The following is an 18,816-nucleotide window of genomic DNA, read 5'->3' on the forward strand; positions in this document are numbered from 1 at the left end:
AAAAAATAAGATTTTATGTGTACTTCTTTTATTATATTAAAAATAAATTAAATCAAAGAACAAAAGTCACCTTATATTATGCATTAGTGGACTCCCAACTCAATTATTTAGTAAATGTATGGGCAAGAGCAAATATAACTGAAATAAGGGTTATAAACAATTTACTAAACAGGATTCTGAAATTGTTAATGGAGACAAACTCTTGGAATGATCTGAATAAGAGAAGGCAATTTTTGTTAAAATATAAAATACTATATATAATTCAAAAACAGAAGTTAAATTTATTCTTGAAAAATCTTAACACTATTTATGAAGAGTTGAATCTTCAAAGGAATGTTTCACACAACTTAAGGAATCCAAAAGCAGTTGTTTTGCCTCACCCTAGGGTACTAAATAGATTTGGAGATAGGCATACAATGAACATATTAAATAACTTGTTGGCAAGTGATTTCAGGCTCAGGAGAGGTTATTCAATCTCCAAATTAAAATTCCTAGTAAGATAATTTTTGATACTCAGTGATACAGTAGAACAGATTTTCAATGCGGATCAATTACTACCTCTGTTTACAGAGTGGAATGTACTATGTGTAATTACTTCATTGTCTTTTCTGTTAGCTAACAATTTTGTATGCAAAAACTGATTTAACTGATGAATTGCAACTTGTTAAGAAATTTACTTTTCTTAACGAGTTCTTGTATTGTAAACAAATTCAAATGATAAATAAATCTGTATTGTATTGTATTGTATTTATTTATTATTATTTTTTTAATTATTATTATTTATTATTATTTTTTTTTTTTTAATGTAAGGGACGTTAGTAGATAAGTAGAAGTGGCAGATTTTTATAAATTACGTTTAAAGGGCAGTGAGAGTATAACTAATTTTGTTAGCATGTAGTCATGTGATATTTGATTTGTAAATGTTCTAGTGATTGTTTTTGTGATCTCTTGCTAAGTATTCATGTTATTTTATTCAGCTGCATTTAGAAGAATATTAATGGTGCTACAGAATTTCACCACTTCATTTTCTCGTCTGTGTTTTCAAAATTTGTAAAATAAATTAGATAGCGATAGGTTACCCCTGGAGAGACAGGAAGTGAATGAAATAGTCAATAAGAGTTTAAAAAATTAATTAGATATTTGTGTTTTCAAAATGAAAATTGAGGGAAATTTTCAATTTCAATTGAAAATTTCCCTCAGTTTTCAATTTTCTTTTGTACAAGCAACTGTGATATCCAAATTACATTACACAGATAAATAGTGCTTATAATTACTATTTAATAATTATAAGCTAATATTAATTATATTTAATAAATATAATTAATGATTTAATAATTTCTTTCATAAAACATAGAAATTCTTATTGGCATTTGTACAAGCAACTGTGATATCCAAATTACTTATTTTCTGCATTTTTTTCGAATTTCTGTTTGTATGACACAAATGTGACAATTATAAAAACAACCCTTCATTCTTTCATGCTAAAAAGCTTTTCATGGAGGTATGCAGCTTGAGATTTTAGTCCTATATTTTCAAATGTGTCATGTTGTTCTGCGCTGTACTGTGCTGTTATTGGCATTTGGGAGAATTGGTGACTTAGACCATATTGTTACATAATGTTTTATGTTGTACAAATATTTGTTCATGAACTGATTTGCACGTTGTGTGCGATTAAAAACCTGAAATAGCTCATGTGGGGGACTACTCCATCTGTCTGAGATTGGCTAACTACAGCCCCTATTAAATTGACCTTTGGAAATTCTTCCATCAACAGGATTCAAACACAGACCTCTCAAATGAATGACAATTGGCAAAACCACTGTACTGTTATGGAGGATGTTCGCTATCACTGTTGCAGTCATTTAAATCAGCATGGAAAGGAACACTGTCAGGAAGCAGATTTTGTAGGCTGTATTCTTATGAAACAAATATGAAACTGGATAAAGCTATTCCAGTAATGAACAACCAAATAATTTTTCCTACATGCAGTTTCTTAGTATGAATCACTTTTTGCAAATTATAGCTACATAAGCTGTCTTAAAGCCACCTTCTGCAAACTAGTCACCAGTTTGACAGTACTTTTTTGAATGTCTGTGAAAGAACAGAGAAAATGCCTGCTGTGTGTGCAACTGAAAAAAATGTATGTTTAATTACAGTGGTTCAATTTTACCTTGGTTGTGTGGAATTAAATATTTTTGTGCATTTGAATTAGATTGCTGTTTATGAATAAGTTAACCATGGAAGCTGCTTCCGAAGTTTTTCAGGCATTTTGAATACTACTTTGCTGAACCAAGTTAAAAGATGAAAGATTTGAAGATTTTATCATATACCTCCACTTTCATATTGGATAATTCTAATGTCCTGCAAATTAGTGTGAATGTGTGTCTCATGCTTTATTTATTTTACTGTATAATTGCATGTAATCTTTTTCTCAAAAGCAGCTTCCACATTTGATCTGGTATACAGTGATTTATTTATGCACATAAAAAACAAATTTAATCCCACATAACCATGATAAAATTTCATAACTGTAATCAAATGCACATTTCCTGAGCAGTATTCACACTGGACATTTTCATCTATCATTCAGCTGTTGTACAGTGATTTCAAGTAATTACGAAGCTATACCTTCTAAGAACAATTTGTACTAATTTACAGAGATTACTGAATAAGTGATAGAGCTAAAAGAGAGAATGAATGTCACCGTGTTTTTTTTTTTTTTTTCCCTGCATGCATTACAAGTATTAAGCAAATTATCTTCCAAAATATGGATTCCCCCCCCCCACAGCAAGTATGTATAGTTATACATGATAAACAAAATTTCCTTATTTTAATGTGCAGCCCAATGTATGACAGCAAAAGAAAAACTCTTTGTTCTTACATACAAGAAATCGATTGAATTTCTCAGATTACTTTCTCTTAATCTAAATTAGCATGTTAATAGTTTATTCAGTCCTTGAGGTTGTCACAGACATTCTTTCAGATATGCCAGATAAGCTGTACTTGTTACCTGGGAGTCTAAAACGCTGATAGAACTGATATTCAGGTGACATTCAAGTCAAGTGGACCTAATTTAGGTGAGGTTTGGACGGTCTGTGACAGCCAAGTTCTCTGCTTGCACCTTCACGATGGTGGGACTGTTAGTAATCCTAGGTATAACCTCCATGCACAAGCTCACTGTGGGTGACCACTCAGGTGTAAACCAACGTAAGCACGGGTCGAGGTGTGGCACCCACACCACATGGAGCAATGCCGCCCCTCTGTGTTACCAGGCAATACTAGGTGGTAGATGACTCTCATCAACTGGTGCAATACCACCGCTTTGCTTATTGGAGGCTTGAAGTGGTGGACCCCATGTTTAGTCTGCAGAGCTAAGTTCTGGTCAACCCTTCCCCATCTCTTCCATCATGCAGTATGACTGATGACTTTTGAGGTTATGATGAACATCATGGAGAGATCCAGTCTTCCTTACATTTCGAAGGTACAGCTCTAAAATGGTGTTTGCAGACCAGCCGCTAGTTAGTACGCCGGACCGAACCTATTAGTAACTCTTTAGGAGGCTTCCGGATCAGTTAGTGTATAATCTTGCTACCTCTACTCTGCCAGATAGTGACTGGAGGGAGTCCAAGTAGTGTGTATGTGCGGGGGGCATTGTCGAGGCCACTTTATGTCAAGGATCTGGGTATATTCTTACAATGTGTACGCCATATTCAAAAATTTCATTACTTCATACAGCATGTCCCACCCCCACTTTTTCTTACTATTTAATACACCAGGAATTGTCAAACTAATCGAGTAAGCTTATCTGCGAAAATATCTAAACCTCCCAAACACTTCCTAGTTCATTTCACAAATATACGTGGTCTCAATTCTAATCTCAATGACGTCCATTTCCACTTGCAGTCTGCCAAACCCCATGTACTTTTTCTGACAGAATCTCAATTATCGGTTGATTCAACTACTGCTCATCTCAGTTGCCCAAATTATTTGCTGTATGATTCCTTTCGCCTCAAAGGTGGAACTTGTACCACCATTCTGATATTCCCTGTCAGAGACTTGGATCAGTCGGTTTTTTTTTTTTTTTTTTTGTTTTTTTTTAAGGAGCATTAGCAACTAAGGCCATATTGCTCCGGGATATGCGGTGGTCATTCCCTGACCTTTCCGTATTTGGTGGTGACGTGCTCGAACCCCGGTCTAATCAGAGACTTAGTAATTTGGAATCTCCTTTTTTCGATCTTCTTTGGCCTAAAATCTCTCTACCTCATTGTGTCAAATTCATCTGTTTTCTATACCGTTCTCCCAATTCCACTAATCACTTGGAGCTCTATGACTTCCTCTCTTTGCAGCGTGACTTTCTCCAGTCCCACTTTCCTAACAGTGAGGTAATTTTCCTTGGTGATTTTAATGTTCACAACTCCAGTTGGCTTCCATTTTCTAGTTGCACTGACCCAGCTGGTTGAGATGCTGAGGCTTTTGCAATTACTAATGACCTTGCACAGATTGTTCATTTACCTATAAGAATACCGGACAATCCTAACCATACAAAAGCCAACACGTTTGATCTTTTTCTCATAAACAACCCTTCTAGGTACACGGTTGAAGTGAATGGTCCTTTAAGCACCTCAGATCACAACTTGGTGATTGTCTCCTCTCTAATGGAGCCTTTATCTCATGGCTATTCCCAATCTCATATTGTTTGGCATTACAAGAATGAAAATGGGATGACCGAAGAGATTTCCTTTCCTTGGTCGGATTATTGCTTCAAAACTTCTGATGTCAACGTTTGCTCAGATTGTGTCAGTGAAATTATTCTTGTAGGAATGGAATCCTTTATTCCACACTCCACTTTAAAATCTCATCCTTTATCTACACCTTGGTTTTCCAATAAATGTGCTAAGGCTGTTCAAGGGAAGAACATTACATATCATAATTTGCTTGTTTCCAATTCTTCAGTTTCATTTTCTGCCTACACTAAAGCTTGCAACAATTGTAAAGCAGTTATTAATCAATCTAGAGTAGATTTTTAATAGGCTAAGAGTAGAAAACTTGCTTCTTGCTCTAACGGTAGCTGAACATTCTGGTCTCTTGCCAAAGCTATTGGCCACAACTTTTGCCCATCTCTGCTCCCACCTCTGTCAAAACCAGATGGTTCTGTTGTCACTTCAGCCAAGGATAAAGCTGATCTGCTAGCATTCCATTTTTCTTCCAACTCATGTATTAATGATCTTTGTAAAACACCTCCCACCATTCCCAACACACTCCATTCAGTGCCTCCTGTGGTCTTCCGTCAAAAGGATGTCACAAGGATTTTGACGAATCTTGATGCTAAGAAAGTTCCAGGTCATGATGGTATCTCTCCACTTGTTCCCAAAACCTGTGCTCCTGAACTTACTCCTGTTCTTTGCCACCTTTTTTCACTTCTTATTCCAAAGGTGTTTTTCCTTCTGCTTGGAAATTTGCTCATATCCAGCCAGTTCCTAAAAAGGATGACAAAGCCCTCCCATCCAATTATCGTCCCATTGCAATTACTTCTACTCTTTCCAAAGTAATGGAGAAATCAATTAACCACCAACTCTTAAACTACCTAGAAACCTTCCGTCTGATCAACAATCACCAGTATGGATTCTGTCAGTTTCGACCCACTGGTGATATTCTGGCTTATGTTACCCATTTATGGACAAATTCAATGGAAAAGTTCGGTGAAACACAAGCAGTTGCTCTATATATCTCAAGGGCTTTCGATCTTTTTTGGCATAAAGGTCTTCTAAACAAGCTTCCATCTTATGGTTTGTCAACTGTTTTTTGTAATTGGTTATCCAGTTTTCTCTCTGATCGCTCACTAAGTGTGATGGTAGATGGCTCTCTGTCTTCTAACTTCTCCACCAATGCTGGTGTCTGCCAAGGTTCAGTTCTTTGCCCCACTCTTTTCCTCTTGTATAGTAATGACCTTCTTCCATTGACTGGAAATCCTATCCATAGTTTTGCCTATGATAGCACATTGCATTCCACTTTCCATTTTGAGAAACCTAGCCCTGCTCAATCAGCTTCAACTTCTCAAATATCCGCTACCAATTCCTTAAATGGCGATCTCCAGGTAATTCTCCAGTGAGGCAGAGATAGTTGATTTCAATCTTTCTGAAACTCATTCTTGTCTTATATCTCACAAAAAGGATCCTTCTGCCCCTATGCTGATCTTTGGTGACACTCCGATTTTTGGGCATGATGATATATCTCTTTTGGGGATTACCCTGACTTCTAATCTCTCTTGGCACAAGCACATAACAAATATTGCTTCCTCTGCATCTAAAAAACTTGATTTTCTCTTTTGCTCTCAGCGTTACTTTTCTTCCAAACAGCTGTTCACTCTGTACAAATCACAAATCCACTCTTCCATGGAATATTGTTCCTACATCTGGGGCGGTGCCCCCAAAACCTCTCTCAGGCCTCTAGATTCCATTCTGAAGAGGGCAGTTAGGTTAATTAATGACTGCTCTCTAACAGAGTCTCTCCACTCGCTGTCTCATAGACGTACTGTTTCTGCTGCATGCCTTTTTCTACAGGTACTTCCATGGGCACTGTTCTTCTGAATTGTCTTCTGTAATTCCCGCTCTCTCTGTCTCTCTCTTTTAAAACAGTTCAAACATGTACTGCCACCAGCCAACATCCATTTCCTGTCCAACTTCAAACTCACAGAACCAACTTTTCATCTTCCTTGTTTATTCATTCAACTGCCTTTTTCTGGAACAACCTTCCTTCATATGTATTTCCTGAAAATTACAGTCTGCAGAAGTTCAAGTATAATGTCAACAAATATCTTCTTTCATCTTCTCAACCTCCAACCCAAGCACGGTACTAAGTACTATAGGTTTTAATACCTCTCGTGTTTGGAGGTTTTATAAAAAAAAAAAAAAAAATTCATGAATGTATCCACAGTGAAACTAAATGATCCTTAACATTTTAAATGGAAATTGTGAAAATTCTCTATAGTATTAATAAAAGTATCTGACTTAATTTCATTGACTAATACAGACACGTATTTTTATCTTGTTCAAATAGTTTCCCCTCGACGTGGGCACCTGTACGTGGTGAGGGGACCTCCCAGTGACGCTGCTGGACTTCCAGACTAGCATCACTGGGATCCAACGCCCACAGCCCAGGTTCCAGGCTTACATCAATGGAATCCGGCGTGTTTGCCGTGCGCTGCGACCCGTGGAAATTTGGAAAGGGGGATCCTGGTGGTTGAGGGGGCCCAGCTTCAATACACCACTTTGGCCCCTGCTTCGACAAGACGGGTGGTCCTGGAAGGCCCGGCTAGGATCAATCGGCTAGTAGGCTCGCCTGCGAGGGTCAACCGTGTCAATGCCAAGCCCCTACCCTCATGGTCCGAGGGACAGGATTCAGGCTGGCGGCGGTGCGGGTATAGTGTCTGGGTAGCCCTGGCGTCCCACTCCCGAACGCATTTATTGCATGCCGGGTAGTGGGCATCCCTTTGGGCTCCGTGGTGGGTGGGGAGCCCGGGCACTGAACAATATAAAAACCTCAATGAATCCTGATAAACTTATTTCTTCAGGGGCCCCAACCCGGTCCCTATCTGAAAGCATAGAGAAAGATCCAGATAGCATTATTGCTAATAAGAGGCAGCGAACCGAACTACCATCAGGGCCAGCCCCAAGGTTCTTAATTACGCACTCCACGAATGAAAAACCGATTGGAAAAATGTCACCCTTTTTTATCCAAAAAGGGTTGGATGGGTTAGCAGGTTCACCCAAGTCAGTTAAGAGGCTCCGTTCTGGGGACCTCTTGATTGAAACAAAAAATGACAGGCAGTCTGAACATCTACTCCGAGTAACATCAATCGGAGGAATCCCTATAACAGTGACACCACATAGAACACTCAATTCATCGAGAGGTGTCATTTCGGAGTTGGACCTTCTCGACGTAACCAAGGAGGAAATCTGCTCCGAATTAAAACCACAGGGAGTTACTGCCGTCAAGAGAATTACTGCGCGAAGGGATGGAAAAATTGTTAAAACTAGGAGCGTTATCCTGACTTTTAACTCTCCTAAACCTCCTGACGAGATTAAAGCTGGATACATCAACTGTTCAGTGCATCCATACGTTCCAAACCCTTTACGGTGTTTTAAATGCCAGAAGTATGGACATTCTCAAATGGCCTGCCGTGGAGTCCTTGCATGCGCTCGATGCGGTGCAAAGGACCACGAAACAACAGCATGTTCAGCCGCAAAACCCACCTGTATTAACTGTGAAGGCGAACACCCGGCCTACTCACGAGCATGCCAGAGGTGGAAAGAAGAAAAAGAAATTCAACGGCTGAAGGCAGAGCTAAATATATCATACCAGGAGGCAAGGAAATCGGTCAAACCCCTGAATATCAACAAACCTACCTACGCCCGGAAGGCAACAGGGAGATGTTCCGTCGGAACTCAGACGGACATGACCATTCCTCCAAAGGAGTCTTTCACTCCCATCGCCCGGTATCTCTTTTAAGTTCTCAAAAACCTGGACAAAAGGACCAATCAGCTGCCACTCCTATATCGGTACCTCCTAATGCTCCACAAGTAACAAAGGTAGTTATGAAAGAAAAGAATAAGAAAGGGGAAGTCCCCCCTATTACCCAAGAAAAGATGGATGTCGAGCAGAAGGAGGTACCCGAAGATTCAGTCTTGGAACTTTTTGCGGAGGAGGAAATGGACACGGGACAGCGTTCATTCTTCCCCAAAAAAGATAAATCCAAGACTGATAAAAGTAAGCCCTCAGCACCTCGGAAGCCGCCTGATGGACCCACCAAGCCAAAATAATAGCTAAATTCCTACAATGGAATTGTCGTGGATTCCGGCGAAATATTGATGACATCAAGGCCCTCCTGCAAAAGCACGAGCCAGTCTGCTTTTGCTTGCAGGAGACATATCTAAAGGCAAATGATGATCCCACCATGCACAACATCACATTTTTTTGAAAGGATAGAATTGCGGATGGCTCTGTACATGGGGGAGTGGCTATCCTTGTGGGTAACCAGACCCCAGTGCAGCCCTTGCTAATTACAACCAGCATAGAGGCTGTTGCAATTCGCCTTTCAGTGGGATTTTTAATAACTGTGTGCTCCATTTATTTGCCACCTGGGACTGACATCACCCAGGCAGACCTTGATGATCTTCTAACGCAGCTGCCTCCCCCTTTCTTACTTCTCGGGGATTTTAACGGACATAACACCCTGTGGGGTAGTGCTAACATCAACGGAAGGGGACGAGTCATAGAGCGTATGCTCAATGACAATGACCTTTCCCTTCTAAATACTGGAACAAACACCTTCTTCCTCATGCCTACCCGTACTTTTTCCTGCCATTGATCTCTCTATCTGCTCCCCTTCTCTACTCCCTTCACTCACCTGGGAAGTGGAGGAGAATCCATATGGAAGTGATCACTTCCCTGTGATAACCTCGTTACACAGTGGGAGACCATGTCTTCCCTTCAGGTTACCACGGTGGAAGATTGATCAGGCTGACTGGACTGCCTTCCAACATCAGGCAATTTTTGATCTTAGCATGGTCAGTCAAGAGCCTATCAATGATGCAGTTAAGTACATCACAGAACATATTGTCCACGCAGCTGCGAATGCTGTTCCAAAAACATCTGCCCGGTTTCCACCATTTCCCAAACCTTGGTGGAATTCACAATGCACAGCAGCAAAAAAGGCTCAAAACAAAGCGTGGGGAATATTTCGCCGATATCCTACCACGAACAACCTTATAGCCTTCAAACGTGCACGAGCCAAAGCACGCTACATCCGTCGTCAGAGTCAAAAGGAATCGTGGATCCGTTTTACATCATCTATTAACCAGTCTACCAACTCTAAGGTAGTCTGGGATAAAATCCGGAAAATGAAGGGGACATATACATCCCACCCTTCTTCAATCCTAGATTATAATGGATGCGCTATTGCAGATCCAACTGCAATAGCCAATGCTCTTGGGGAAACATTCTCTAACATCTCTGCAACATCTTCGTATTCCCCAGAGTTCCTGGTCCTGAAATATAAAATCGAAAAACAGGCACTTAACTTTAAATCTAAGAGCATTTATCCCTACAACGGGGATTTCACTATTCAGGAACTGAAAAGAGCCCTCGCTCTTTCCAAAGCAAGTGCCGTTGGACCAGATGGCATCCATTATGAAATGATTAAACATCTTTCACCAAAATCTATGGATTGTCTGCTCCTTCTGTATAACAGAATCTTTACTGAAGGGCAGTTTCCGGACTCCTGGCGAAAGGCAATCGTTCTTGCCTTTCCTAAGCCAGGAAAGGATCCAAAAGTCACCACCAATTATCGTCCTATTGCTCTGACTAGCTGTCTGTGCAAAATCCTGGAGAGAATGGTTAATTCTCGTTTAATTTGGTATCTCGAAACAAATGACCTTCTCTCCAACATCCAGTGCGGCTTCCGAAGAAACCGGTCCACTTTGGACCATCTTATTAGATTGAAAGCATCCATCCGGGATGCTTTCCTAAAACGCGAACACTTGGTGTCGGTGTTCTTTGACATGGAGAAAGCGTATGACACAACTTGGAGATTTGGCATCTTAAAAGATCTGCATAGCCTTGGCCTTAGGGGGCAACTCCCCATTTTTATTAAAAACTTTTTAGCCAATCGATCTTTCCAAGTTCGTGTGGGATCCTCACTCTCTCGTTCCTTCAGCCAAGAGGAGGGAGTACCACAAGGATCAGTATTAAGTGTCACGCTTTTTGCCATCAAAGTCAATTCCATCACAGAACAACTTCCTCCAACTGTAAACTGTGCCCTCTATGTTGATGACTTTAGCATATTTTGTCAGTCATGCAACGTGAGGGTTATTGAAAGACAACTGCAGAAAGCTATTGATCGCCTCAACTCCTGGGCTCTTGCTAATGGCTTCAGGTTCTCACCAGAGAAGACCGTTTGCGTACACTTTTGTCGTAAGCGTAATCTTCATCCTGAACCTGAATTAAAGCTCGGACAAAATGCAATTCCAGTAGCAGCGGACACAAAATTCTTGGGACTCGTATTCGATAAAAATCTGACCTTTCTGGATCACATCCGTCAACTCCGCACAAAGTGCACAAGAGGGCTGAATATTCTGCGCTCTCTTTCCTCAACATCTTGGGGTGCGGATCGATGCACCCTACTACGCATCTATTGTGCACTTGTACGATCCAGACTAGATTACGGGTCCCTGGTATACAATTCGGCCAGAGACAGTGTACTTCGATGGCTGGATCCTGTCCATCATCAGGCTCTCCGTATCGCTATTGGAGCATTTCGAACATCTCCCGTCCAGAGCTTATACGTCGAAGCAAACGAACCACCGTTATCACTTCGACGTAAGCAGTTGTCTCTAAAGTACGCCTTAAAACTGAAATCCCTGCCAGACCATCCTACGTGGCCATTCGTTTTTGAGCCACGATGGGAAAATTTATACAATACTCGTAAGACTGCCAATCGTCCTTTTGGTATTCGTTTCCAAGAGCTACTCAAAGAACTTAATATCAAGGTAGACAAGGTTGCCCAAACATCAAAGCAACCCTTTCCACCCTGGCATGCTCGTGTCCCGGCATGCGACTTGTCGCTTAGAAACTGGGGAAAGTCGGACACTCCATCATGTGTCTACCCACAGCTTCATTCAGCACACCGAACTGAATATTCCGACCGCGCCAGTCTACACAGACGGTTCGAAGTCAGAATCATATGTGGGATCTGCTGCTGTCTTTACAGACAGCACTATATCAGAGCAGATTCCCTCTGAATGCAGCATATTTACTGCAGAGCTGCACGCTGTAGAGTTAGCCTTGGATCACATTAGTGAATGCCAATTCCAACGGTTCATTTTATATTCCGACTCTCTTAGCATGTTACAGGCTTTAATATCTGTGAGATATAATCCTCATCCAGTTCTGTCTAGTATTCAGCAGAAGATTCACTTCCTCCGTGGACATGAATATGATATCCGCTTCTGCTGGATTCCCAGCCACATTGGGATTAGGGGAAATGATTTGGCTGACGCCGCAGCCAAATCAGCAATTCCCAATAATAACCGCTGCCTGTTAGTCCCCTATACAGACTACAGGCAAATAGTACATCAAAAGATACATTCCCAATGGCAGGATTCGTGGAATAGACAGACTGCGAATAAATTGTATCGTATAAAGCCTGTAATTGAACCGTGGCAGTCTAGTCTGCGCAGGAATCGTAAGGAGGAAGTTGTTCTTGCCCGGACCCGCATAGGACACAGTCATTTAACTCATTCGTTTTTGCTGAGGGCTGATGACCCTCCTATGTGTGTGTGTCCTGTGGCACAATTTTAACGATTAGACACCTTTTAATTGACTGTCCAGATTTTAGCAATATCCGTCTTACCGCTTTTAATCATCTGACTGAGCCTTATACACTCAGTCAGATTTTATCTAACAATGACAACATGTCTGCTGTTTTTAGCTATTTTAAATTAATAAAAGTTTTTAATTGTATTTAGTTTATGCTATTGTTACGTTTTTATTGATTTATTTTTTATATCTTTGTTATTATATATCTGGACATGGTGGCCTTACTAATTAGGTCATCGAGAATTTAACATTTTTAAATATTACCTAGTCTTGGCGCATTATAGCCGTAGTTGCTAATGCGCCAAAAAAATCCAAACAAACAAACAAACAATCAAATAGTTTCAACCTTTAAAATTAAACAAACATTGCCCCTCGAACTTTGGGTAAACTATGTTTTACTCTAATATTCAGCATATGTCCACTGTATTTGCAAGAACACTCTAAAAAAAGTAAATACATCCACAATCTGTAGGGGAACTGTATAACATGGGTTTTTGTGGCAGAGCTGCTGGTTCATATCACCATATCACACCACTGAGTGCCACACTATACTTGGGGGTGGGGGGACGAATATAAATTACTGTTGTGTAAAGGGAACTTGTTGAAAGTGTTCCACAACAGGATTAATGTTTCATTGGAGCCAAAGGTGAGCCTGTATTTTATCGATTGGTTCCTTAAAACTGGTGTTTCCAAACATGATAACGTGTGTATATTTTTGGTAGGATAGTATAGCAATGCAATCCAATGTTTTTGGTGGCTAAAAATTTGCTCTAATTTGTTTTTTAAATATATATGTAATTTTCTTTTCAGCTGCTGTTTCTTTATATTTCTTACCTTTATTTTTAGTCTGCATTGCTCATCCATTCTTCCTCAATCCAGCAGAGTTCTGATGATCTTCTACATACCAATCCTCATATTCGAAATTACCATCCACTGGATTCCAATTTTACAACGGATGTACTCAGGTAGGTTTTTTTCTGTTTTGATTTTTTTTTTTTTTCACCCCTTTGTCTCTTTGAGCATGAGAGGAGATCTGTAAAGTATCCCTTTCTTTCTGTAGTTAATTGTACTGCATGCAATTAATGAAATTTTTATCATCCATAACTAAAAGTTAAAGTTATCTGATTTCATTAGTAAACTAATACAGTGCATAAGGATCAAACAAGTTCTTAAATTTAAAACTAAATTTAAGAACTTGTCAACTGTGTTCTCTTTATGTGCAATCTAATATCTGTGTTACACCCAGATTGTGAAATTGACCAGTTCATGAAATGGGAAAATTTTTGTCCATGCCTATTTCATGAACTGGGGAAAAAACTCTCCCAGTTCACAAACTGGCTGGTCTATATTCTGCCCAATTCATGAACTGGCAGGTTGCCAAAAGACTTCCCTTAGTCTTATAGTATATCAGGATTAATAGTGAACTGGCAGGTTGCTAAAGGACTTTCCTTAGCATTGGGTTTGGATTAATAGTAACCTCAACGGCATGTATTTGTGAATACGGTATACAGTTACCTCAGTTGTGCCGAGCCATGACAAGAGCGGTGATTTGCAAGCATAGCTTCTCATACCATTGATAGTGATTGGCTACATTTATTCCTTTTTTTTTTTTTTTTTTTTTGCTTAGTTTATCCTGGAAGTTTGTAAATCCCTCTGGATACACACATGGTGTGAAATTTTATTTTATTTAATATTTTATAACATTAAGACAAATGGGCCTGGAGTACTGGTGTCCATGGTTAAAGAATAACAATAAGTATATATCCAGTAAAAATATTTTAATTATAGATAACTACATTGGAGCTTTCGAGACAATTGTGTCTTTTTATCAACAAAGATAAAGAAATAAGATTGTCTTGAAAGCTCTGATGTAGTTATCTATAATTAAAATATTTTTACTGGATATATACTTATTGTTATTTTATAACATTGTTAATACATCAGTGTTAGTGTCCATGGAGCTCTCTAAGAATAGTTAAGGCCATTCTGTTTTAAGAGTTTTGTGTTTTATTTTATATAATAGTTTATAAACAACTTTTGTGGTGGTTAAAGCAATAAACTGTTTGTATACTTTAAGACATGTTTATTCATATTATTATTTGATGTTAAATGGCAAATTCATGAAATTCGTGGAATGGACAAAAATTTGCCAATTTTGTGAACCAGTCAAATTCACAATCCAGGTGTAACATCTGGAAAGGAACATAATACAGTGTCCAAAAAGTTACTTAGTTGTTGTTAGGCCTGTTTTTTTTTTTTTGTTTATCATTTCTGAATTGTGCAATGTTCATTTTTATATTACTTCTGGCATTGTGTAACAATTTACTATTGAAATAAGTCATCAGTTAAGTTTCAATGGTGCAACTTCTAGTGTGGCTTCTTGATTTGCAAATAGCAAAAGGCAGGGATTTTTTCTTACCTTGATTATCCTCAACTGTTCAAAACAAGTGTGGTGTGGTTTCCACTGGTTAAAATAATTAATTATTAATTGATTGATTAATTGAAATTTGGCAACTATGGCAGATTTCAATCCAATATATATGATACATTTTTTTTTTTTACAAATTCTGTGATGTTTTTCCTTCACTTTTTTTGCTATACATTTTGCTAAAAAGCTACCTGTTGCGTTTTGCTACATTTGTAACAAAATCCATCAGGTGTTTTGTTTACACAACTTTTCTTGCCATAATGTGCTAAAAACTTAAAAATACAGAAATAAATGTGATTCCTTTTGGTTTGAATTTCAAAATTTGTTTAAAGCATGACTCCACATGCATTTGCTAATTAAATGGTTTATAGATTGTCACCCAAAGGTGAAAATGGGATTTCCTACAGATTAAATAAAAAAAAAATAATTATAAAATTGTAGTCACCATCAACATTTGATGGATTCACTTTGGGCTTCTACTCTAAGACGAGCTGCTAGACTGTAAAGGCAACTGGGCTCTTTTGAGACAGGTTACAAAATATCCTAATGTGAATAATCATCGCATTGCCATTATATTTGTCGTGTATACACTGTGCTAGCCAAGTATGTTTTGATTTTGTGAGCAAATTGTTGTTTTTGTGCAGAAATTAAATTACTTTGTATAGATAATTTCACTAATGTGTTGCAAAAGATAAGCATGTCTTAATCTTTGCTGTCACTATGCTGAGGTACTGGCAACCCAATGGTCGTGGGTTCGAATCCCGCCTCGGGTTTGGATCAAAGTACTGCAAAAACCTTAGGAAGTGCACTATGGCCAGAAGCCGATGCGCCAACAACTACCAAAAAAAAAAATGTTGAGGTACAAGAGAAGATGGGATATTAATTAAATATTTACATTACAAAAAAGCGCACATTATGGCCAGAAGCCATGCAATTTATCAAGAGTAAATTTGCCTGTTTATTACTCTTCATATGCCAGAGAGACAAGTTTCTTCCAGAAAATCATCATTAGAAGAAAACAGTTTTAAAAATCCTAAAACTATTGAAAATTGTAAGAAAAATGATTTTGCTGTGTGACAGTTAGCAAGAAAAATCCATGTGTGAAGGTTTTTCTTTTGGAAAGAACTTTTTCATTGTTCATGCCCTATGTTCTTGATAAAATTTCTATTTTATCAGCAAAATAATGCAATTAGGGCACCATTTTGAAGTTATTATATATTTTTATATACATCCAAGGTGTTTTAATCAAAAAGTTTGATGATTGTTACAAAAAATTTATTTTTCAATAATAAATTTACATTGTTGATATTTTCAATTCTGCGACCACATGCTTGTTCATTCATGCCTGTTGCTGATAAAAACGGTTTTAGATGTCCTCTTCTGCGGATGCTTTTTTGGTAGTCCTTCTGCGACCACATACTTATTCCATCATGCCTGTTGCTGATAAAAGTAGTTTTAGAGGTCCTCTTCTGTGAATGCTTTTTTTGAAAGTCCAGCATGTTTGATTGGATCGGGTTTCTTGCACTGGCTTGAACCGTTTTCCTTTCGTGTCCTGTTTTAATTTTGGGAATAATCAAAAGTTGCATAGTGCCAAATCAGGTGAACAAATTGGATGTGTATGACATGGCACATTGTTGTAATGAAAGAGCCAGTTATTTCACCATTTTTCTTATTATTATTTATGCAAGTTATGCTCTTAACCATTTGAAAACATCATGGTAATAGGCTGTATTATTAATGACACCTTGTGGAATGAGTTCTGATAGCACCAATCCTCATTATCAAGAAATGCAATCAGCGTGTCCTTCACATGAATTTTGACTGCCATGCCTTTTTGGTCATAGTGATGAAATTATTTTCCATGGAATCCTGGTCTCTTAGTCTTATCCATATACTCAGGAGTCATCACTTGCAGGATCCGATAACTAGGATAAAATGAGGACTATATGTCATCTGCGGCCTCAAGTAAAAATGCATAGAACAACCTTGACGCTCACTTGCCTCATACCAAAATCTTCAGTCAAAATAGACTGAACTGAAGCAAATGAAAGAAACTTCTCCTCAGTGATTTGATGTAAACTTCATTTATGTTTTGATCGTGTCTGGGTGTTGGCAGACGACTACTTCTTTCTTCATCTTCAAGCAAAAAAAATCATTTGCAAAATCTTTGAAGCCACTAGAAAATCATTTTTTTCATCATTGCATCATTCTCTGTAAACTGTAAAGAACATTTATTGTTTTTCCATGGCTGACTTTCTGTTTCCAGCAAATTATAATGTTCACCCATTGTTCAAATTTCATCATTTTTAGTACTTGTGACAAATGAGAAAAATGAGCATTCATTCAAAGCAGCTTTCAACTAGAAATGCATAAGCCCTGTCCATGATCTTTTAGCTATTAGTGTGTGTGTTCAATAATTATAAGATCATTCACTAAATTTTTTAATCAAACCTTTATATTCTTATTATCCCAAGATTTATTGGTTTAAGTGGTACTTCAAATTCACCAAATTATTAACTATATGCCTTTAACCTATACAAATGTGAGTGGCTTTTTTTTTTTCTTTTTTTTTTAATCTTCTTTTTAACTCTTATATGGCTTATGTCCTTGCTTATGTTAGTACTTTCCCCAGGAATGTTATATCTGCATATTTCATTCGTTCTCACACATTTTGAATAACTGTTCAGTAATGGGGAATTACTGAAAATTATTCAAAGATTTTGCAAAGAATTACTGAATTACAAACAAGAAAGCAAGCTTATACAGCATCAACAAAAAAAAAAAAAAAAAAACCTTCCCATTTCACCCATCCATTCACTCCAAATGTTTGTCTAGTTCCTCCTTGAATTTATTTAAGCTGTCAAAGCTAAAGGCAAATTTTTGCCCATCTTTTCTACAACTATTATTCCTCAATTTGAATTTATGTCCACTCAGGCAATTAATCTGGGCAAGAGGAAGAATTCCATCAGCATTGAGCTTGCTCAAACCATTCAAGGCCTTATACACCTCAGTCAGATCACCTCACAGGTGCATAGTCTCTAGACACTGTAATTTGCAGAACTTAAGCCTTTCTTCCTAAGAGCACCCCTTTGTTCCCCTCACCAGTCTTGTTGCTCTTCTCTGTACTCATTCCAACAGCTCTACATCCTTCCTAAAGTGAGGCCTCTAGACTTGAATGCAATACTCAAGGTGTGGCCTGACCATTGCCTTATATAAGGGAATAATCACCTCCTTATCCCTGTTCACAAAATTCCTATATATCATTGACAAGACCCCATGACCTACTCGGGCAGCCTGTTGCACTGCTCAGCAAACTTCAAATCTGACTGCACAATTACCCCTAGGTCTTTTTCATTCTCTACCACCCTGATTGTAGTACCACACAGTTGATATGTTACTCTGGGGTTACTGCTACCCATATACAGTACTTTTCATTTGTCAATGTTAAACTTCAGTTGCCGCCTCTCAGCCTATCTGCTCAACTTTTCTAGATCCTGTTGTAGTAGCTTACTGTCATTAACAACCCTACCAACCTTCATACCATCTGCAAACTTAGACATTAAGCCTGATATACTTTCATCAGTACCATTAATAAATACAGAAAACAACAATGGACCCAACGCCGAATCCTGAGGGACCCCACTAATAACATTAGTCCAAGAAGAGCAGTGTCCATTGATTACCACTCTCTGTCTTCTCCCATTCAACCATCCCTTTATCTTAGCAGTCACTTGCCCATAATGCTACATTGGTCCAATTTGTACAGCAGTTTTCCATGTGCAACAGTATCAAAATCCTTCCTAAGATCCAAGTATATGATATCAGAATTATTCTTTGCATCCAGTTCCTTTATGACCAAATCATGGTATCCAATCAGATTGGTCAGGCAGGACTTCCCCTTAACAAACGCATGCTGTGTCTGAACTATAACTGAAGGCTTGTCTAAGATAATCCTGCAGTGCTTCCATTAATTTCTCCGGAAAAGAATTTAAACTAACAGGTCTGTAATTACT

General features: G+C 38.5%; 1 protein-coding gene across 1 annotated transcript in view; it reads left to right on the forward strand.

Moving 5' to 3' along the window:
• skd (mediator complex subunit skuld) overlaps positions 1 to 18,816 on the forward strand; it is a 505,637-nt gene that overhangs the window by 472,345 nt on the left and 14,476 nt on the right. Inside the window, exon 26 of the mRNA XM_090376037.1 lies at positions 13,222 to 13,340. Within this exon, the coding sequence (XP_090232163.1) occupies positions 13,222 to 13,340 (119 nt within the window). The remainder of the gene's footprint in view (positions 1 to 13,221; positions 13,341 to 18,816) is intronic.

The sequence above is a fragment of the Mastigoproctus giganteus genome, chromosome 1, assembly GCF_048544385.1.
Source record: "Mastigoproctus giganteus isolate SK-2022 chromosome 1, ASM4854438v1, whole genome shotgun sequence".
In the NCBI taxonomy this organism is placed as follows: Eukaryota; Metazoa; Arthropoda; class Arachnida; order Uropygi; family Thelyphonidae; genus Mastigoproctus; species Mastigoproctus giganteus.